At 50.6% G+C, this 17,895-nt stretch overlaps 5 protein-coding genes across 5 annotated transcripts; 2 read left to right on the plus strand and 3 right to left on the minus strand.

Annotated features, from left to right (window-relative positions):
* Positions 1-732: 732 nt before the first annotated feature.
* J7T55_015758 (uncharacterized protein) lies at positions 733-2,623 on the minus strand (the record flags this gene model as incomplete). Its single annotated transcript, XM_053134768.1, has 3 exons — positions 733-1,797; positions 1,868-2,012; positions 2,079-2,623. 3 exons carry the CDS (start codon positions 2,621-2,623, stop codon positions 733-735), a joined length of 1,755 nt encoding a protein of 584 aa, XP_052987456.1.
* Positions 2,624-4,993: 2,370 nt separating this feature from the next.
* J7T55_015759 (uncharacterized protein) lies at positions 4,994-6,237 on the minus strand (the record flags this gene model as incomplete). The annotated part of the gene is made up of 4 exons (XM_053134769.1): positions 4,994-5,570; positions 5,641-5,843; positions 5,937-6,091; positions 6,162-6,237. 4 exons carry the CDS (start codon positions 6,235-6,237, stop codon positions 4,994-4,996), a joined length of 1,011 nt encoding a protein of 336 aa, XP_052987457.1.
* A 376-nt stretch (positions 6,238-6,613) lies between these two features.
* Positions 6,614-7,563, minus strand: J7T55_015760 (uncharacterized protein; the record flags this gene model as incomplete). The annotated part of the gene is made up of 4 exons (XM_053134770.1): positions 6,614-6,807; positions 6,880-7,163; positions 7,251-7,453; positions 7,537-7,563. The coding sequence occupies 4 exons, from the start codon at positions 7,561-7,563 to the stop codon at positions 6,614-6,616; spliced, it is 708 nt and encodes a 235-aa protein (XP_052987458.1).
* A 1,237-nt stretch (positions 7,564-8,800) lies between these two features.
* Positions 8,801-12,472, plus strand: J7T55_015761 (uncharacterized protein; the record flags this gene model as incomplete). Its single annotated transcript, XM_053134771.1, has 7 exons — positions 8,801-9,047; positions 9,111-9,163; positions 9,226-9,850; positions 9,936-11,378; positions 11,475-11,836; positions 11,939-12,388; positions 12,452-12,472. The coding sequence occupies 7 exons, from the start codon at positions 8,801-8,803 to the stop codon at positions 12,470-12,472; spliced, it is 3,201 nt and encodes a 1,066-aa protein (XP_052987459.1).
* A 1,953-nt stretch (positions 12,473-14,425) lies between these two features.
* J7T55_015762 (uncharacterized protein) lies at positions 14,426-17,839 on the plus strand (the record flags this gene model as incomplete). Its single annotated transcript, XM_053134772.1, has 5 exons — positions 14,426-14,656; positions 14,735-15,486; positions 15,558-16,533; positions 16,606-17,277; positions 17,378-17,839. The coding sequence occupies 5 exons, from the start codon at positions 14,426-14,428 to the stop codon at positions 17,837-17,839; spliced, it is 3,093 nt and encodes a 1,030-aa protein (XP_052987460.1).
* Between the last annotated feature and the right edge of the window lie 56 nt (positions 17,840-17,895).

Here is a 17,895-nt window from a genome sequence, read left to right on the forward strand (position 1 = left end):
ATAAAGCAATTGGGCATCTGTATACGCAGCTACACACTTATGTAAAATCTATATAGGGCAGAGTGGGAAGGGGTAGCCCTTTGCTTAGAATTGGAATCCAAGCTCAAATTCATTATTTGTCTTGATATAGATGCAGACTGGTGCGATTAACCAGTTATCTCTAGATCAATCACATGCAAGATGGAGTTCCAGGATACCGGAACTAATAAACACTTATCTCCAAGTTCATCAACATAGACTTCCAACCGAGCGGAAGTAAATGGACATTATCGGAGATACCTAGGGAGGCTTTCTTTATGCTGGACAGCCCCTGAGCTGAGGCAATGAAGCATGCCCGAGAGAACAAAGGCGCCTTGCCAATGAACTTCGGCTTGAGAGTCTGATCTCATAATTGATAGTCATTGTTCAGATTAGGATCATATCAAGATTTTCTGTGGGTTCTAATGTAAAATGTTGAATTAAGTAATGTAAGAAGTGAGTTTAGAAGAGCTACTTTCAGCAGGAGAGTGCTTTGAAAGCCATACTTTTCTGGTAATCATTCTTGCAGAATGCCTGTACTCAGCCTGGCGATAGTTGTGATACATCTACAATGCGTTGAGCAGCCCTCTCATGTAATACAGTCCAGCCCGTCTATGTCGTATATTCCATCCCTGAACCCGATCCGGATCACCTTTTTATGTTGCTGAAACGCTGTTGGAACTGCAGCCTAGTGTTCCCTTCTTTCCGATTTCATCATGCCTGCGCGATCTGCACTGCCTTTTCCTTATCCATCTGAATCACCCTGTTCCGGGACAAGAAAGCAGAGCATATCGTATAGGTGGCACCGGCGGCTATGACCAAGGTCCAACAACTGCCGATGCTGTTAACAATTACCACCAGGCACTGTCGTCTAGTGTCCTCGTCGAGCTGCTCAAAAATGATGCTCTGAGCGCCGGCAACAGCGGCCCTGATGTCGGCATCGCTATACCGGCCGCCAAGGATTGACTCGAGCCCGGAAAATGCCTGCGTTTGGAACACGGAGCTTGCAATCACCAGGCCGATGAGCTGGCTCTGGCCTTGAGAGATGTTCAGGAACTGGATCAGTTCAGCGGCTCTCTCTTCACGGACCAGGTGGTTTCCAACGGCGTATCCGGCCTGACTTGTCGCCATTCCCAAGCCAAGGAGACTAATGAACCCATAAAGATTGGATAGAGGCGTGTCGATCTTGATGGTGTACATGGTGGCCCCTCCGGCGACCAGGCACATGCCTGACACGAGGAACCATAGGTTATGCCAGCCGGTGCGGCTCATGCATGCGCCACAGAAGAGGATGGTCGCGACGTAGAAGCAGATGTAGGGGAGAAGGCGAACGGCCGCCTGGACGCCGCCGTCACCGTAGACGAACAGGAAGTAGAGCGGAATGTAGTATAGCGACACGAAGAGGGTGGCACCGCCGCAGGCCATGATGATGTACAGCAGGACCAGCTGCGGGTCGGCTACAAGGTCGCATGGGAAGAGACGATCCATAGTGTTGGTAAAGAGCGCCAGGCGCTGGGTGATGACGAAGGCGATTGTCAAGACACCGAAGACGACAATCAGGGCAATGGTGCGTCCGTCGCTCCAGGCCCAAATGACACCACCGAAGGTGAAAGCAAGGGTGAAAGAGACATAAAGCCCCACAGTCAACATCATGCCGAGCCAGTCTAGCGCCCGGAGATGCTGAATGAAGGAGGAATCAGGGCGCCTCGGGAGCGATGGCAAGAGAAACAGGTAGATAGGACTAAGGGCGCCAAATACACAGAGGTTGAGATAAAAAGCCTATTGAGATTTGGTCAGATGGCCTGAGACTTCTCCTGAGATGTATTAATTTGACAACATAACAACTCACCCATCGCCATGTGGCTGGACTGTCAGCCAGAGCACCGCCAACGAGGGGCCCCAGTATACAACCGCTTCCGTAGGAGAAGCCCGTCAGCGCAATATAAAACGGCTGCTCTTTCGGAACACTAAGAACCGTCACCAGGTTTAGAGTGCTGATGGCACCGATTATGCTTGGTTAGCTGATGCTCACCACTCGTGTCTGTTGGGATAGAGCCTACCCTAGGTACATTCCAGCACCGCCTACTCCCGCCCAAACTCGGCCCACGATCATGGCCTGCATGTTGGGAGCAGCACCACATAGAGCGCTGGCAGCCGCAAAGTGGATCAAACTGCCAACGAATATCCACTTGTTGTCAAAGATACCAAAAGCCTTGCCTAGTGGTAAAATGGCCACGGTCGAGCCCAGGGTAAAGCCAATGCCGAGCCATCCAAGCTGCGTGACATTGTTGAAGGTGGTGGATATGGTGCCCTGGATATCTGCCACGATGGTGGTGTCTAGCCCGTATAAGATGTTGGCACTGAAGATAGCCACGCACACGAGCAGCCAGCGAATGCCGGTGATGGACCTCTTTGGTTCTGATAATGGCGGGCTGGCAGGCCCGTCATGTAAGCCTGACTCCGGATTGTTGCCATTCTCAAAAGTCCCAGGGCTTACAGAGTCGGCCTCAGTCGTGGATCGCTCGGGGTCTGTTTGACCATCATTCTTCTCGACGTGATTTGACTTCTCATTGAGAGAGAGCTGGGTGGTGGAGGTCTGAGACATGATCGTGGTCTGGTTGAGGTCAAAGGCCCCAGACTCTGAATTACAGAAAGGTGCGATTTTCAGGCACAGAAACACAGACTCCTTTGGTTCCTATCGAGTGAAATAGATATATGTCTTGTGAAAGCCTCGCGGATCTTCAGCACCAGGTGGATTGCCAGTAGAGAAGAAGCACTATTCTTTAAGCCGGGACAATAATCTTTTGGCTTTGAAGACGACCAATATAGCCCGCAGTGTTCGGGTCAGATTTAATTACACATCCAGCTCTTTCGGTTCAGATGCCTGAATGCAGTCAACGCGTTCTATGTTGGCAAAGGCGCCTGCAGTGACTGGCATGGTATGTGTGGTGTCCCAAACAGGAAATCGACATTGGAACTCCGGGACTCCGGAGTAGGGGCGCGTCCCTCTACGACAAAGATTTACTTGTTCTAGCGGTAACCTCCCGCTGGTCTGCTGTCATCATACTGATTTGCATGTCGAAATCTTTCTCTCAGCTGTTTCCAGTGGTGCGTGCCCAAATCCACTGGTCACACAGCATTTGAACACCCCTGACTACTCTGGAGTCGTCACACCACATCTCTCCCTTAAGTCTAGGATGGTTCAGCCCAATTTCATCGGTTGAATGTCTTTGTTATCCCTTGAATTTTCACGAGCATCTTTATAGCATGTTCCAGCTGTGCTTGACACAAGATTGCATTTGAGAGTGATTCAGAATGTGGGGTCTGCGGCAAGCTGTCACTGTCTTAGGCTGCTGTGCTTTGGCAACCTATTGATGGCCACACCTACGAGATCGCGCGAAATAGCTATGGAAAAAATTTCCCAATACTTGATGCGGCGGAGCTGCGCAGGCGGAGCCGGCGTTGTTTAGAAAGCCGAGTGAAGCCCAAAGTGGGCAGGCACCATGCGCAGGTGGAGGGTCCGACAACCCTGGTTTGGAGTGATAGGAATCTTGGGTAATCATTGGGCTTGACATTTGGTGTTAAACTAAAATGAGCATATCGATTCAAAGGTATGGTTTCTGTCAGAGCCGCCTGCACGATGTGAGAGACAAGACGTAGCACTGTTGTGCGCGACGCTTGCTTCAATGGCAGTCTTCACACTGCTGCATCCACCAAATGCCTCAATACGGTGCTAGAATTTTGAGAAGCCTGATACGAGTCTCTGGCAGGAGTTGCGGCGCTGAAACGATATGAATGGGCTTGCATAGAGATCATTGTTGTATCAAACACTGTGCAGTCGTCGTCAGCGTTTACAACAAATGAGTTGGCTTACGTCCGATTCCCCTATCGAGCTGAGAGAAGCGCAAACAAGTAAATTTTCCGTAAACTTTGACATTCTACGTTTGGACTTACTTAATATTCACCGTCAGGCCAATCTCCGCTGCTCGACTTTGGTTTCGAGTCTTCAACGCCATCATCATTTCAGTCTTGACTTACTAGAACCTCGACTTTTCAAAATGCGCATATCGCAGGAGAATTCAGAGGAGACTTTCTACTCTGATGTTGATTCGAATATATCATGTGTCATTCTGATTATGGCTCGGCAATGTGTTCTACTCTCAAAGTCATCAGGGTGCTGATGGCCGAAGGTCCAGCCAGAGCAACTTTCTTATTGATTATACTGACTAATATCAAGTCTCATCATAGCTGTAAATCTTGTGGCTCATTCTGACACGTAAAGAAGGTATTCGTGGCTTACACGACCAAGGATAGGCTCAACAAGAGCTGTGGAGCCTTTCAGATTCAACCAAAACCAAACTCTCCATGCCCAGGTGCCAATTCTTCTTAGCCAGTGGGTGGGGGATGAACAGGATATACTCCAGTATAAGGGGCTGCCATAGAAACTTCATAAGAGTAGTAGCGAAGGCGCTTGCGGCTTCTATGGTCGCCAACCTCACGTCCAGCTTTGATGTCACAACACACCTGTTGAGGAGTCTGGTGGAACTGAATTAGCACAGCTGAACGTAGAATCATACGGATTCGAACGAGAGCAAAAATTCTACCTTTATTGTCTTTATTTGTGACTTGAGTAGCAACTTAATCTCGCATCCGCATGACCGCTCCAATCAGAGAATACAAGGTGAAAGAGGCATGTAAATAGTAGCAGTGTTGTAATGTTCTCTCATTGCACAATGAGTGGCTAGACTAGCCGTGAATTTCTAACATTAGATATGCAATTCTCTTGGCTGGCTGTCTATTTATCAAGGTGCAGGATTCAATCCATATCTCTTTAATCTCGAGTACTATGCTTAACTTCATCCCTCCCATTCGTGCGGGAGGGCGGGTTGTGTATGCTAAAGAGCGGCCCAATCAAATTTTCAATCCCCTCCCATCCTCAATTTCGCATATCCACGATTGTGCGGATCGTTCCATTTCACTGAGGAGGTGTATCTTTGATCAGAGCTCCCATCAAGTTCTCTGCAACCCTTGTTCCATGCACCTCTGCGTTGTCCACCGCTTGACGGACCTCGGCATACTCCTCATCGCTTAGATCTACCTCATTGGCACCTAAGTTCTCTTCTAGGTACTTCAATTTCTTAGTTCCTGGTATGGGAAAGATGTCCTCCTCTTTCATCATCCAAGCCAGTGTCAACTGTCCTGCGGTGCATCCCTTTTTCTCGGCGATGCTCTGGAAAAGCTCCACCAGTTTCAAGTTCTTTGGGAAGTTCTCGGCCGAGAATCGAGGTATGCTGCGCCGAAAATCTCCCTCGTCGAAGTCGTCGGGTGATTTGATCTGACCAGTGAGCATCCCCCGACCGAGTGGGGAGTACGCGACGGTGGCGATGCCCAGTTCGCGACACGTCGCCAGAAGCCCCAGCTCTGGTTTTTCAATGTCAAGGGAGAACGGACTGTACTCAATTTGATAGGCAGCAATGGGATGGACTTTCGATGCACGGCGGAGAGTATCTGTGCCGCATTCACTGAGTCCAAGATATCGGACTTTGCCGGATCTGGGATGATGTGTTAGTCTCGCTTCAAAAATGATTCCGCCTTAGTAGCTGCATAGTGCAGTTTGCTTACTCAACAAATTCTTTCATCGTGGCGACGATATCCTCCGCAGGAGTCTTGCCACTGAATCGATGGCAGTACAATAGATCAATGTAGTCTGTTTGAAGACGCTCCAAGCTCTGGGCCACGGCCTGCCGGATGTATTCAGGATCGTTCCGGATCTCACGGCCACCGTCGGGAGTAACATGGTTGCCGAATTTGGTCGCCAGAAATATCTGAGACGACATATGTTAAATTTCCAATCCCAGCACTGCCCTGACACGGGTCCGGAGAGATTCCATGCAAGCGGAACCGGCTCGAGGACTCACCTCGCTACGCTTTCCCGTCCTCTGGAACCACTTTCCGAGGAGTTCCTCGCTGTCGCCGTACAAGGCGGCAGAATCCCAGTGGGTGCAACCTAGCTCGTAAGCTCTGTCGAGGAGCTGGAATCGCTCCTCATCGGGCGGTGGCGTTCCGTAAAATGCTTGCGGCGGTGATTTGACTCAGCTGATGCAAATTATAACTCTCTTGACGAGGGTACAGTCGTTACCTACAGCTTAATCCCATGAGACCCAGCCCCAAGGGCGGAATCTTGGGACCATCCTTTCCCAAAGACCTAAGAGTGGCCATCCTTGAGCCCAACGAAGCAATAAGATGGAGGATGAGCAACCGACAGACTAGCAAGTTAAAAGTGGTTATACGAATAGTAAGTTAGTTTTCCGAAAGCCTAGGTTCTCAAGGAGATGAATGCCGTGTAATATAGTCTGTGATCTCGCGATTTGATCTTCGTGTTACATTTCGCGAAGGAGTTACGGAGTATACAGTAAAGACTGCGTTTCATTGGCCGCCTATGCAAATGCATACTAAGCAAGCACCGCTCTAAGCATGCATACTTAAGTAGCCACTGCCAAGGTCCTGATAAGCTCTAGACATCTATCTATCTGCGTTCGCCCGACGAAGTACAAACAATGTCCCCCGGTCCATGAGCCCAGTTCCTAAGGTTGAATTAGGAGGTGGTCTTCCACTTGATCAAGGTCAGCCCATCGTAAACGGGAAGGACGATAGTGTCGATCCTTGGCTCATCCTTGCAGAATTTGTTGAACCTGTCAAGAGCCTTGCCGCACTCGGTCCAGTAGGGCCTCAGCTCCTTGGGCAGAGAAGGATTGGCCGAGGTCGAGATCGTCATACCGCGGGCGAACACTGAGGTTGATTCTCAAGTCAGCATTAAATCCTTTCTTCCGCTCAACGCGCCGTCCCGTCGTATTATCTTACCGTTGTCACACATGATCAGCCCCTGGGGAGACAGCAACTTCTTGTCCAGGATCTGCTTGACATAGCCCTGGTAGCCATCCTTGTTAGCGTCGACAAAGATCAGGTCGAACTCCCCGTCCAGCTGAGCAATGGTATCCTGGGCGGGTCCCTCAACCAGCTTGACGCGATCGCCAATGCCGAAGCGGTTTAGATTGCGCTTAGCAGCCTCAATCATCTCCGCGTCAAGCTCTAGGGTCACAATCTCGGCCTTGGTGTCTTTGGTGCCTTCATACCAGGCCAGAGCGCTGTACCCAGTGAAGCAGCCAATCTCGAGGACTGTGACGGATTCGGTCAGCGATTACAGAGCCTCCTAAGAGTTGTGAATGGGAAACTTGCTCCTCTTCGGGTGCAAGAACTCGGCGAGGAACTTGTTGGTGGCCCCCTGGAGGGGGGATGACATCTTGTCGGCGGTGTTCTTGCCCGCATTCATGTTGTCAAACATCTCATAGGTCCAGTCCCAGAGTTCTTTCATGTCCGCTGAAGTGTCATTCGAGTGATTGGTGCAATACTCCGTGACGGTGGCCGCCATTTCGGGCTGCGCTCGCAAGATGGATGTTAAAATCAGCAGCGATTCCTTCTGGTTTGGGTTTATGATAATGGCCAAGACTTGAAACTCACCGAGAAGGGTAGGACGCTTGTAAGCATTTTGGCGCTCGTGTGCCGTCTCAGACGTAGCGTTTGAAGTAATTAAGGCAGTGTGCAACTGTTGAGATCCGGATGTCTCTTGAGTGTGGTTTGAATGCTTGCAAGTCTGTCCAGAAGAGCCGAATGGAGGTCCTTATTTATATTCATTGACTGCCTCATGGTATCATGACTCTTAAATATTGAGATGCTGGGCGTTGAATGTTGATGGCCGTCGCCTATCTGACGGACCTGTCCATGCACAGCAGTACACATTGGGCGATCAGTCGCCCCCGCGTATGCTTCTAGATAGTCCTGTAAGCCGTCGATCTCCTGCCATCCAAATGTATCTCCCAATCGATCCCAAGGCCTTCCCAAATTCACGGTGAACATGTCCGGGACCGCATGTACTTGACTTCTCCGAAAACTCCGACCAGGTCGGGCCAAGAATCATTGACAGACGATGCATCGGCGGTTGTAGGGAGGAGCGTCCCGCGCTTAGATGAATGTATGGTTTCGGGGGTCATGCAGATGCAGATGCCGGTGGCAGGAGTGCAGATGCAATGCAAGCACATGCGCGATAAGTACTTTTGTAGGAGCCTAAGCAAGCCGGCCGTTGGACCGCAAATTACTCATCAAGACCCGGCTCACATGCATGTCGATACGCGATACAAATCCCGAAAATCCAAGACCATACTACTTTGCATTCGGTTCTCACCGAACATTTGTGTCCTCGTTGACCCAAGCACTAATTACCAGGATGACCATCCTCCCGATCTTACTTGATCCACTACACTTATCAGCCCGTGCTAGTCACGATCTCAGCCCCGATGGATGGCTAAGACATCAGGTCTGTGGCGAGGAATATGCTAGGCTCTCAAGGAAAAATTCCAGCCGGAGACACGGAGAGACCAAGAAGGCAAGGACTTCTGCCCGCGGCTGTCGAGAATCGACTCGGGATACAGGAGTCATATCAATTGGCTAGAGATGAGCAATTCTTGAGTTCTGTAAGGATTCTCACACGCGCATAGCTTTCTCGCGATCGGAAACAACCCAAGAACCCGTGTCTAGTAGCTTTGCGTCATGAAAACCTTCAAAAATTCTAAGTGTAGGCACGATGGCTCATATGAAGGTAACATTCCCCAACTTAGACTTCACTTTGGATGACTAGTCGCTGCGTCCCATAAGTGCAGCCGCATATAGATTTGGGAAGCTTAGTTGAATATACAAGATGTCTAGAAGCAACCTGCCTCGGGAAGACATGCCAAAAGTCTTCCACTCGTCCCGTGCAAGGACAGGCCGACTCGTTCACCTCATTCCAGACGAAATCGCACAAGAGGAGCCCCAGCACACTCTCTTTGCCTACGCGAAAGGAACAAGCCCAAAAGATGGCTTTGTTGACGTGTCCGCAGAGCGATTCGCCAACGCAGTGAATCGAACTAGTTGGTTCCTGGAGACTCTACTCGGAAAGCCCAAAGGGTTTGAAACGGTTGCCTACATGGGACCAAGTGAGTACACACGGAGTCGGGCCCTCTACGTTTGGGAAAGCCCTTCTGATACAGTGACAACAGATGACATACGTTATTTCCTCCTCATGTTCGGCGCAATCAAGGTCGGCTACCAGGTAAGTTGTGTCAATCTGGTGAAGCTGGTACAGGTTGAAATCTAAAGTCTCTCACCCAACAGATGCTGTTCTTATCCCCGCGCAACAGCATCGAAGGCCATGTCAATATTCTTAATGTCATGGAATGTCGCATCTTTCTGAATGGCAACGGCACCGATGTTGAAGACATCCGAAGTCGTCGGATCATGGCCAATGCTGTGGTACCCGAGCTCGGCGAGTTGCTTGATCCGACTCAAGTTCCCATCTATCCGTACACAAAGACGTTCGAGGAGGCCAAAATGGACCCAGGACTCGTGCTCCACACTACAGGCTCTACAGGGTTGCCCAAGCCCATCGTCTGGAGGAATGGCACCCTAAGCACATACGAGGCATGGCGCACAATTCCCCACGTCGACGGATATGTGCCGACCACGGAGGTATATAGCACAGCCAGAAGGGCCTACACATCCATGCCCTTGTTCCATACGAGCGGGCTGAACGCTGGCATAACCTGGTCGCTGCTATGTGGCGTTACTCTGGTCTACGGATCGCCTCATGTTGTGCCCAATTCACAATATGTAGACGAGATGCACAGATACGCTGGGGTTGATGCTTCTATGGGCGCTCCGTCACTGTACGAAGAGCTGAGCCGCGATGAGCATGCTTTGGCTCACATAAATCGTCTGGAGTATGTTATTGCCAGTGGTGGTACGTCCAACAATCTAAACTCGAGCCTGCTTGTTATCACCATCCCGGGCACAGCCAGCAACTCTGACTGATTCGAAATGCACAGCTCCGCTATCTCAGACAGCCGGAAACCTCATCTCCGAGCACACCAGGGTCATCTCCAATCTGGGATCGACAGAGACAGCCTGCTTGCAGAGACTTGCGCCTGACATCAATGATTGGTCCTACTTCTACTGGCATCCCACGCATTCGGGAATAGAGATGCGTGAGTATTCTCCGGGGCTCTACGAGCTGTTCCTGGTGCGAGTCCCGGGCCTAGAGGTGTATCAAGGTATCTTCATGAACTTCCCCAAGCTCACCGAATGGTCAATGAGCGACCTCTACGAGCGTCATCCGGATCCTCAAAAGCCCTTCTTGTACCGCTATGTCGGGCGCAAAGACGACGTGATTGTGTTGAGTAATGGTGAGAAGGTATCACCTGCCCTTATGGAGGCTTCATTGCAGAGCAGTCCCTTGGTGAAGGGTGCCATGGTGGTGGGTCGTGCCAAGTTCCAGCCCGCCGTCCTGATCGAGCTTAACGACAAGCCACCGCAGTCAGTAAGAGAACGCCAGGACGTTGTGAGGCAGCTGATTCCATTTCTCAATGAGGCAAACACGCACGCACCGGCCCATGGCCAATTGGATCAGTACCACATTCTATTCGCCGATCCTGAGCGCCCTGTGCACTACCTCGGACAAGGAAAGATTCAGAGAATACGGACCTATGCACTTTATGAGCGGGACATTGAGAGGCTGTACCGGTCTATTGATGATTTGGAAGACCACATCACCATCATGGAGAATCGGCCACGCCTGGAGCTCACGGCTTCTGATGCAATTGTGAGCTGGCTCGAAAATCTCCTGAAAGACATTACGGGCTTCCAGAAGATAGCAGCCGATCAAGACCTATTCGAATCAGGGGTAGATTCACTCCACGTCATTCGCGTGGCACGCGAGCTCAGGTTCCAGGCCAAGAGGGAGGGCCTGGCGGCTAGGCTGAAGTCCTTCTCTCCAAAGGACATCTACGCTCACCCGAACCTGAACGATCTTGCCGCTCGCATTCTAGAATACATCAACAGGCCGCCCGAAGCAAATGGTCGCCGGCATAGCCAGGGGCACGAGGCAGACACAGCGACAGACCACAAGGCCTCGATCGAGGATGCCGAGCGCCTTCTGCACAAATACATCAAGGCATTGCCCAGATCGGAAAAGCGTACTCCAGGCTTAACCCCTGAGCGGAACATCACTGTCCTCCTCACTGGAAGTACCGGATCACTGGGTTCGTATATTCTCGATGCCCTTTACCGAGACAGCAACGTTGCACGTATCATCTGCCTCAACCGTTCCTCTACGGCCGAAGAGAAACACGCCCAGAGCTGCGTTCAACGGGGCCTGGCTTCAATCAGCGGCTCGCGCGTGCAGTTTCTCAAGGCGAGTCTTGCCCTGCCCAAGCTAGGGCTCGAGGATGCCCAGTATGCTCAAGTCGTCAATAATGTGACTCACATCATTCGTAAGTTCACGCCCAACCCCTTTGCACCACCATTCCGAGGTGTACAGCTGGAGATGATACACTTTCCATCCGAGCGCTGAGTCTAATGTATTTTAGACAATCAATGGCCGGTAAACTTCAATTGGAAAGTCGGTTCCTTTGAGCCATACATTCAAGGGGTCACCAACCTGGTTCATCTCTCAAGCGTATCCAAGCACAACGCTTTCATCCTCTTCGTCTCGAGCGTGTCGGCCGTCGGATCCTGGAAGGGTCCTGGACCTGCTCCCGAACAAGCCATGGATAACCTCAGTGTCGCGGCGCCAATGGGATACGGACAGTCCAAACTCATCTCCGAATGCCTTCTGGCGGAGGCTTCGAGGAGGTCAGCTGTGCGGTCCGCGTCTTGTCGCGTTGGCATTATAGCCGGCCCAGTCGAGAGTCAATTAGGCTTGTGGAATCCCCACGAGTACATCCCATCAGTAAGTTTCCGTCCACCTCTTTTAGCTCGCAGATCCAGAAAGTCCAAAGACTGTGAAATCTTTCTCGCGATTTCAGGGAGCTGACTTGGATTCTTAACTTAGATCATCATCTCTTCTGCGTACCTCGGCGTTTTGCCTGCAACATTTCCGTCGCGTGACCGTGTGGACTGGGTCCCCGTCGACAAGGTATCCGGAGCACTCATTGAGGTGCTCCTCTCTTGCTCGAAAAAGCAACAACCTGATCACGTATCTCTATCTGCGGATGTTTTTCACATCGTCAACCAGGACGTGATATCCTGGAGCGACCACCTGATGCCTGGGGTTGCCAACCTATACGCGCAAGAATCCACGAATGTCAAGCTTGTGCCCTTCGACAAGTGGGTCGAGGTCCTGAAGAGGAGTGCGGACGCGTCGTCGCTCGATGTGGAGCGAAACCCCGCTATACGCCTTCTGGACTTCTATCTTGGAGTATCGGGCACTGACAAGGTTCCCCGAGCGTTGGCATCCGAAAGAGCGCGGCAGGTCAGCAAAACGCTGAGGAACGTTGGACCCGTGAGCATGGATTGGGTAAGAAATTGGATGTCACAGTGGCAAGTCTGAAAATACATGACACAGTCGCGGAAGACCTGGCAGTAAAGCAACGAAGATGTTGACACTGCCAGTCCGCATTGGCTTATTTTCTCCTTTCACCCAAGTGCGCATGTAAGCTCTACAAATGTTTTAGTCTTGTACTTGGGCATATACAACATACTTCAGAAGACTTAATGAGACAAGTACAATGGAAATGTGTGCATAGAGCGATAAAGCTTTATTGAGACTTGTGGAAAGATTATATCTAGAAAGATGAGTAAAACATAACAAAATAGTGAGCAAGTCAGACAGACTTCAGTTTGAGATGAACCATTGTTCAACTTCGAATTTCCACGGACACAGCTATGACTTTACGGATAGAATGAGAAGGGACTATGCATTCTGTTTCATCAAGCTCTACCGCTATTAGCAATGATTGAGACAGCTAATATACCTTCTACGCTGAAGCACAGGCTGCTCCTGGCTGAAGGCCGGGATTCTAGCTGTCTTCTATGCTTTTGCTGCCACAGCCCCTCACCGGCCCTTGGAAACTTTCTGATGGGGTTCCTTCCAAATACTTTTCTATAGAGCTACTGTTGGGAAGAAAAAGATCTAAAAGCACAACGCCTGCTCACAAACGTCTGATTCAACAGCCACACTCAAGCAAGAGCCTTGCTAGCAGCAGTACCTATCGATCAAGACTTATCTAACCCGCTTCGAAGGAATATAGAATTATGCGTTCTCTTCTATCTGATCAACACGCATTGTGCTTCGGTGATTTTCTTTTTCTCCTCTTCGAGGCCGCGATTGATCCAACTGCAAGCTGCCCAGCCTACCATCTTCACATAAGTATCAACAGACCTGAATGATATACAATTCAAATTAATGAACATCGAAAATAATTCTTTAGTTCCAGAATCGAAATAATGTAGTTTTAGCGTGTTATATATTATTAAGAATAGGTATATTTATAAAGATTATTTAAATGAATAAATGAATAGAAACGTGATGTAATTATAATACTTTTAATTTAGTTGTTCTAATTATAAGTTATTATATAACATTTAAAGCTTTTTTATTTCTTTAAATTTAATGCATTATTTTAGTAAAGATTTATTATCAATATAATTGAAAGCTAAGACCCTAAACTTGCCTTGATTGGGATCCTCGCCATACAGCTCAATCCCCCCTTCAGTTCGGTCACATTCGTGATACATCTTGCATGAAAGGATCTGAAATATGATTCTTGATAGTGCTTACTCGACAGGATCCCACCGATAGTCGGCATAAGCTCATCCCCCTGCAACCGTTGGCGATCCTACAGCAGACCATGATACGCCGCGCAGCACCCAAGCCCGTGGGGGCTTCTTCGTGTAGTGGCAAATGAGGTCATTTTAAAGTATATCATTCCTGCACGGGAACATCCGGACCTAGGCATTGCTCGGCAGCGGCTGAGAGCTCCAGAATCTCCGACTGCCTTTCTCAGCCATCTCGTGCCCGCTTGCGGTCAGCCCGGAGGTCCCTCGATTGCCTATCATGGCATTTGTGCAACACCATCCCGAAATGGACAGGCCCTGAATCCACCGGGTTTCCAAAAATCGCCAAGCAAGCGGTGTGTTTGATCCCTCGCCCAAGCAGTGCTTGCGGCTCCGTGGAAGCCTCAGACCCCGGCATGTCGGTTTTCACACTAGAGCTGATGGGTAAGAGTTCTAACGTTTACGACGCAACTCGGGATGCAGCCACTCAGGCAGCAACCTCACTTTGAGCTGGAGGAGGGCGGGTAGACGGAATTGTCGCGGAGAGTTCGCTCATCAGAGACACCAGAGAGGTGAATGCTCGTTGACCATTTGGAAGACACTGTAATACACGGGAACAATGAAGATTAGATGCACATGTGGGATTTCCTTAAAGAAAAAGCTGGGCGACTTCCTTACCAAAATTGGCTTTCCACAGGTCTCCTGCCATCATCGCTATACTGAGCATTAGCCTTCGTGTTTGGAGACTCCCCGACCTTCAAAGATGGCTCACCTCACTGAAGCCCATCTCGCATCCCTGTATGACGAATACGGTGAACTCAAAGTTCTGGACGACATCATTCGTCACCGGGCTGGAGATCATCCACCTCGGCCTATACTAGGCTACCCTCGCTCTGAAGAGGGCGTTGACGACTACGAGCTGATCACGGGCTTGGATCTCGACAACTATGTTGACGGTGCAGTGAGGAAATTCATATCAATGGGGCTCAAACCTGTATGTTTTCCAAATATGCATCATATCACGTGAACCTTATTGGTCAAAAGAATGGCTTCTGACTGTCTTATATGCCAGAACGGGCGCCAAATTGTTGCTCTGCTGGCCCCGTCTAACGTCGACTTCATCGTCTCGTGGTTCGGGCTCATGCGCCTTGGCTACACAGTCTTTTGTCTCTCTCTGCGGATCCCACCAGCAGCAATCATCCACCTTCTAGGGAGCACTGGCTGTAACACCATCGTACACGGGCAGACGGGCCCAATAAGCCGCTCTCTTGACGCCGTAGCCGAGCAATATGCATCTTTGTTGTGTTTGCCCATCCCTGTCCGTAGCGAGTATGCCACCGCTCGCCCCGAAGGAACTCCTCGCTTCGTCCGCCAGTTTGACAGGGAGACTGAGAATGCTCAACCCGCCTTAATAATGCACTCCTCTGGGTCGACGGGAATGCCCAAACCAGTGATATTGACTCACAAGGCCGTCCTCACCCACGCCACGCAGGGCGCTGGGATGAACAACTTTGGTGCGCTTCCCTGGTTCCACATGTACGGGATATCGACCTCGTTGCAAGCCATGTACCGGGGTAAAATTGCCAACTTGTACAACACGTCCTTGCCGTTGACGAGCGATAACCTTGTTGCGGCCGTCCAGGCCACCAAGCCGGGCGTCGTACACTTTGTGCCATATGCCCTGGGATTGCTAGCAGAGTCACCTAGGGGAGTTGAGTGTCTGAAGAGGTGCAAGATTGTCACTTCTGCTGGGGCTCGTACTCCTGACGAGCTGGGCCACCGCCTTATTGCAGAAGGTGTCAACTTGGCGGTAGTTTTTGGAACGTAAGTAACAAACCTATCGAGCGTGTGTTTCAACTTCTTAGTGGGGAGTAAATATGCTCATACGCAGCCAGAACGGAGGCAGGGCTTGCTGGAGACTCGATGCGGCGAGAACCTGGGGATGACACGTGGGAATATGTCCGTTTCTACCACTACCATCGCCCACATATCTATATGAATCCTATTGGTGGTGGACAGTACGAAGTTGTCTACCTTAAGGGCCACCCAGGCTTAACAACATCAAATTCAGATCATCCACGCCCAGGTTCTTGGCACTCCAAGGACGTTTTTGTGCCTCATCCGACAATTCCCGAGGCATGGAAATATGTTACACGTCTCGACGACCGGATCACTCTTGTCAATGGCGAAAAAATACTGCCTCTGGATATCGAAGGCCGCTTAAGAGAGGACAAGCTGGTGCGAGAAGCCATGGTTGTCGGCGTCGATAAGCCCGTACCCGGGCTCCTGGCGTTCAGGGCCACTGCGTCGGACCATTTGTCCGATGAAGCGTATTTGGACGCAATCTGGCCCTCCGTTGCTGATGCAAACTCACGCTCTGAAGCATTTGCGCAAATAACAAGGGACATGATTGCTGTCATTCCTTCGAGCAGAACCTATCCGCAAACCGACAAGGGAAACATCATCCGTGCCCAGGTCTACAACAAGTTCTCGGACGAGATAAAACAACTTTACAGTAGGCTGGATGAGACACCTGAGGGCGGGCTCAAGTTGAACATCCATGAACTGGAGGATTTCATCACTTCTGCTTTCAAGAGCCACGCTGGCGTTCTCATTCCATCGGTCGAAGACGATTTCTTTTCGTGTGGGGTTGATAGCCTGCGTGCCATCCAAATCCGCCGCTTCATCCAGAAGTCCATCGACATAGGCCGGAATGAATTGCCCTCGAACGTCGTCTACGAGCACGGCAACGTGAGGCAACTAGCGATATATCTGTACTCCCTTCGATGCGGCGAACGACTTACCAATGGCGTGGGTCTCTCGGCGATGAGCTCGCTAATAGCCAAATACTCAAACTTCCGACAGGCTGTGGTAAGTACCAGTTGATACGATGTGACTCAAAACAAAGACTTCAGCACAAATGGAACACTAACCCCCTTGAAGATTCTTACAGGAGCAACGGGCAGCCTCGGGGCCCATTTGCTTCACCAAATGTTGGGAAACGATAGCATAGCTCGGGTATACTGTCTAGTCCGAGGATCAAACCCGATGGACCGAGTAATTGACTCGCTCTACCAGCGAGGTCTGCAGTCGACAAAGCTCAGCAGATCGAAAATCGTGGCCTTGGTCGCGGATGTTTCGGAGCCCGACTTCGGCTTGGACAAAGCCACGGTCGAAGAGATGAAGCAGACCGTGTCCATAATTATTCATGTGGCATGGCCGGTGAATTTCAACATTAACCTGGCATCCTTCGAGCCCCATATCAGAGGTGTCCACTCCCTGTTGAAGTTCTCAATGTCTGTTCGCGGCCCGGATCCAGCGCAGTTCTTCTTTTGCTCCTCCATCAGCTCGGCATTTGATGCGCCGGCGGGAGTTCATGTCTCCAACGGCCCCATCACGGACCTCAGCTGGGCGAGCCCGACAGGGTACGCGCAAAGCAAGCTTGTCGCCGAGCACGTTGTCCTGAACGCTGCTGCTGCGGGGGCACGAAGCCGTGTGTTACGCATCGGCCAAATCGTTGGCGACGCACAGAACGGAATATGGAACGACCGCGAGTTCATCCCGAGCATGATCCGTTCCGCCACTACTTTGAAGGCGCTGCCGTCAACAGGAGAGGTCAGTATCAGCCTTGCCCCCTTTTTTGCAATCCCGAGCCACCTACCACTCGTAGTCTAGTTTGAATCGATTGGACTCCTGTTAACAGAAATTGGTCTAGGATTGCTCTTGGCTGCCGGTGGACAAGCTTGCCACTGCGATCCTTCAGATTGCGGAAAGGCTGTCATCGTCTTCGAGCTCAAAGCTATCCGGTGTCGCCCAGCAGAATCAGGCCATCGTCTACAATATGGTGAACCCCCATATATTTACTTGGACAGACCTCTTGCGGGAGCTCAAGTCGGCGGGTCTAGAGTTTAATGAGGTCTCACCCACCGAGTGGATTGCAAAGCTCCGGCAAAGTGCCGAGAGCAGCGACGAGGAGCGGACTCCCGCAGTCAAACTCATCAATTACTTCGAGGAGCACTTTGAGAGATTGGGAGAGGGGCCTCATCTTAAGCGCATTGAATTTGATGCGAGCGCGATTCAGAGGGACTCCGAGGTGTTGAAGGACGCGCCCAGAATGATCGAGGACGGATACATTAGGAAGTTTCTGTCGCAATGGATGGTCCAGTGGAACAGCTAAAAGTGAACTCTAACGTGTCGTTTAAATTAGCTTGACGTTTGACTGCTAGAATGGCT

The sequence above is a fragment of the Diaporthe amygdali genome, assembly GCF_026229845.1.
Source record: "Diaporthe amygdali strain CAA958 chromosome Unknown NODE_48_length_299215_cov_64_995801, whole genome shotgun sequence".
Taxonomy (NCBI): domain Eukaryota; kingdom Fungi; phylum Ascomycota; class Sordariomycetes; order Diaporthales; family Diaporthaceae; genus Diaporthe; species Diaporthe amygdali.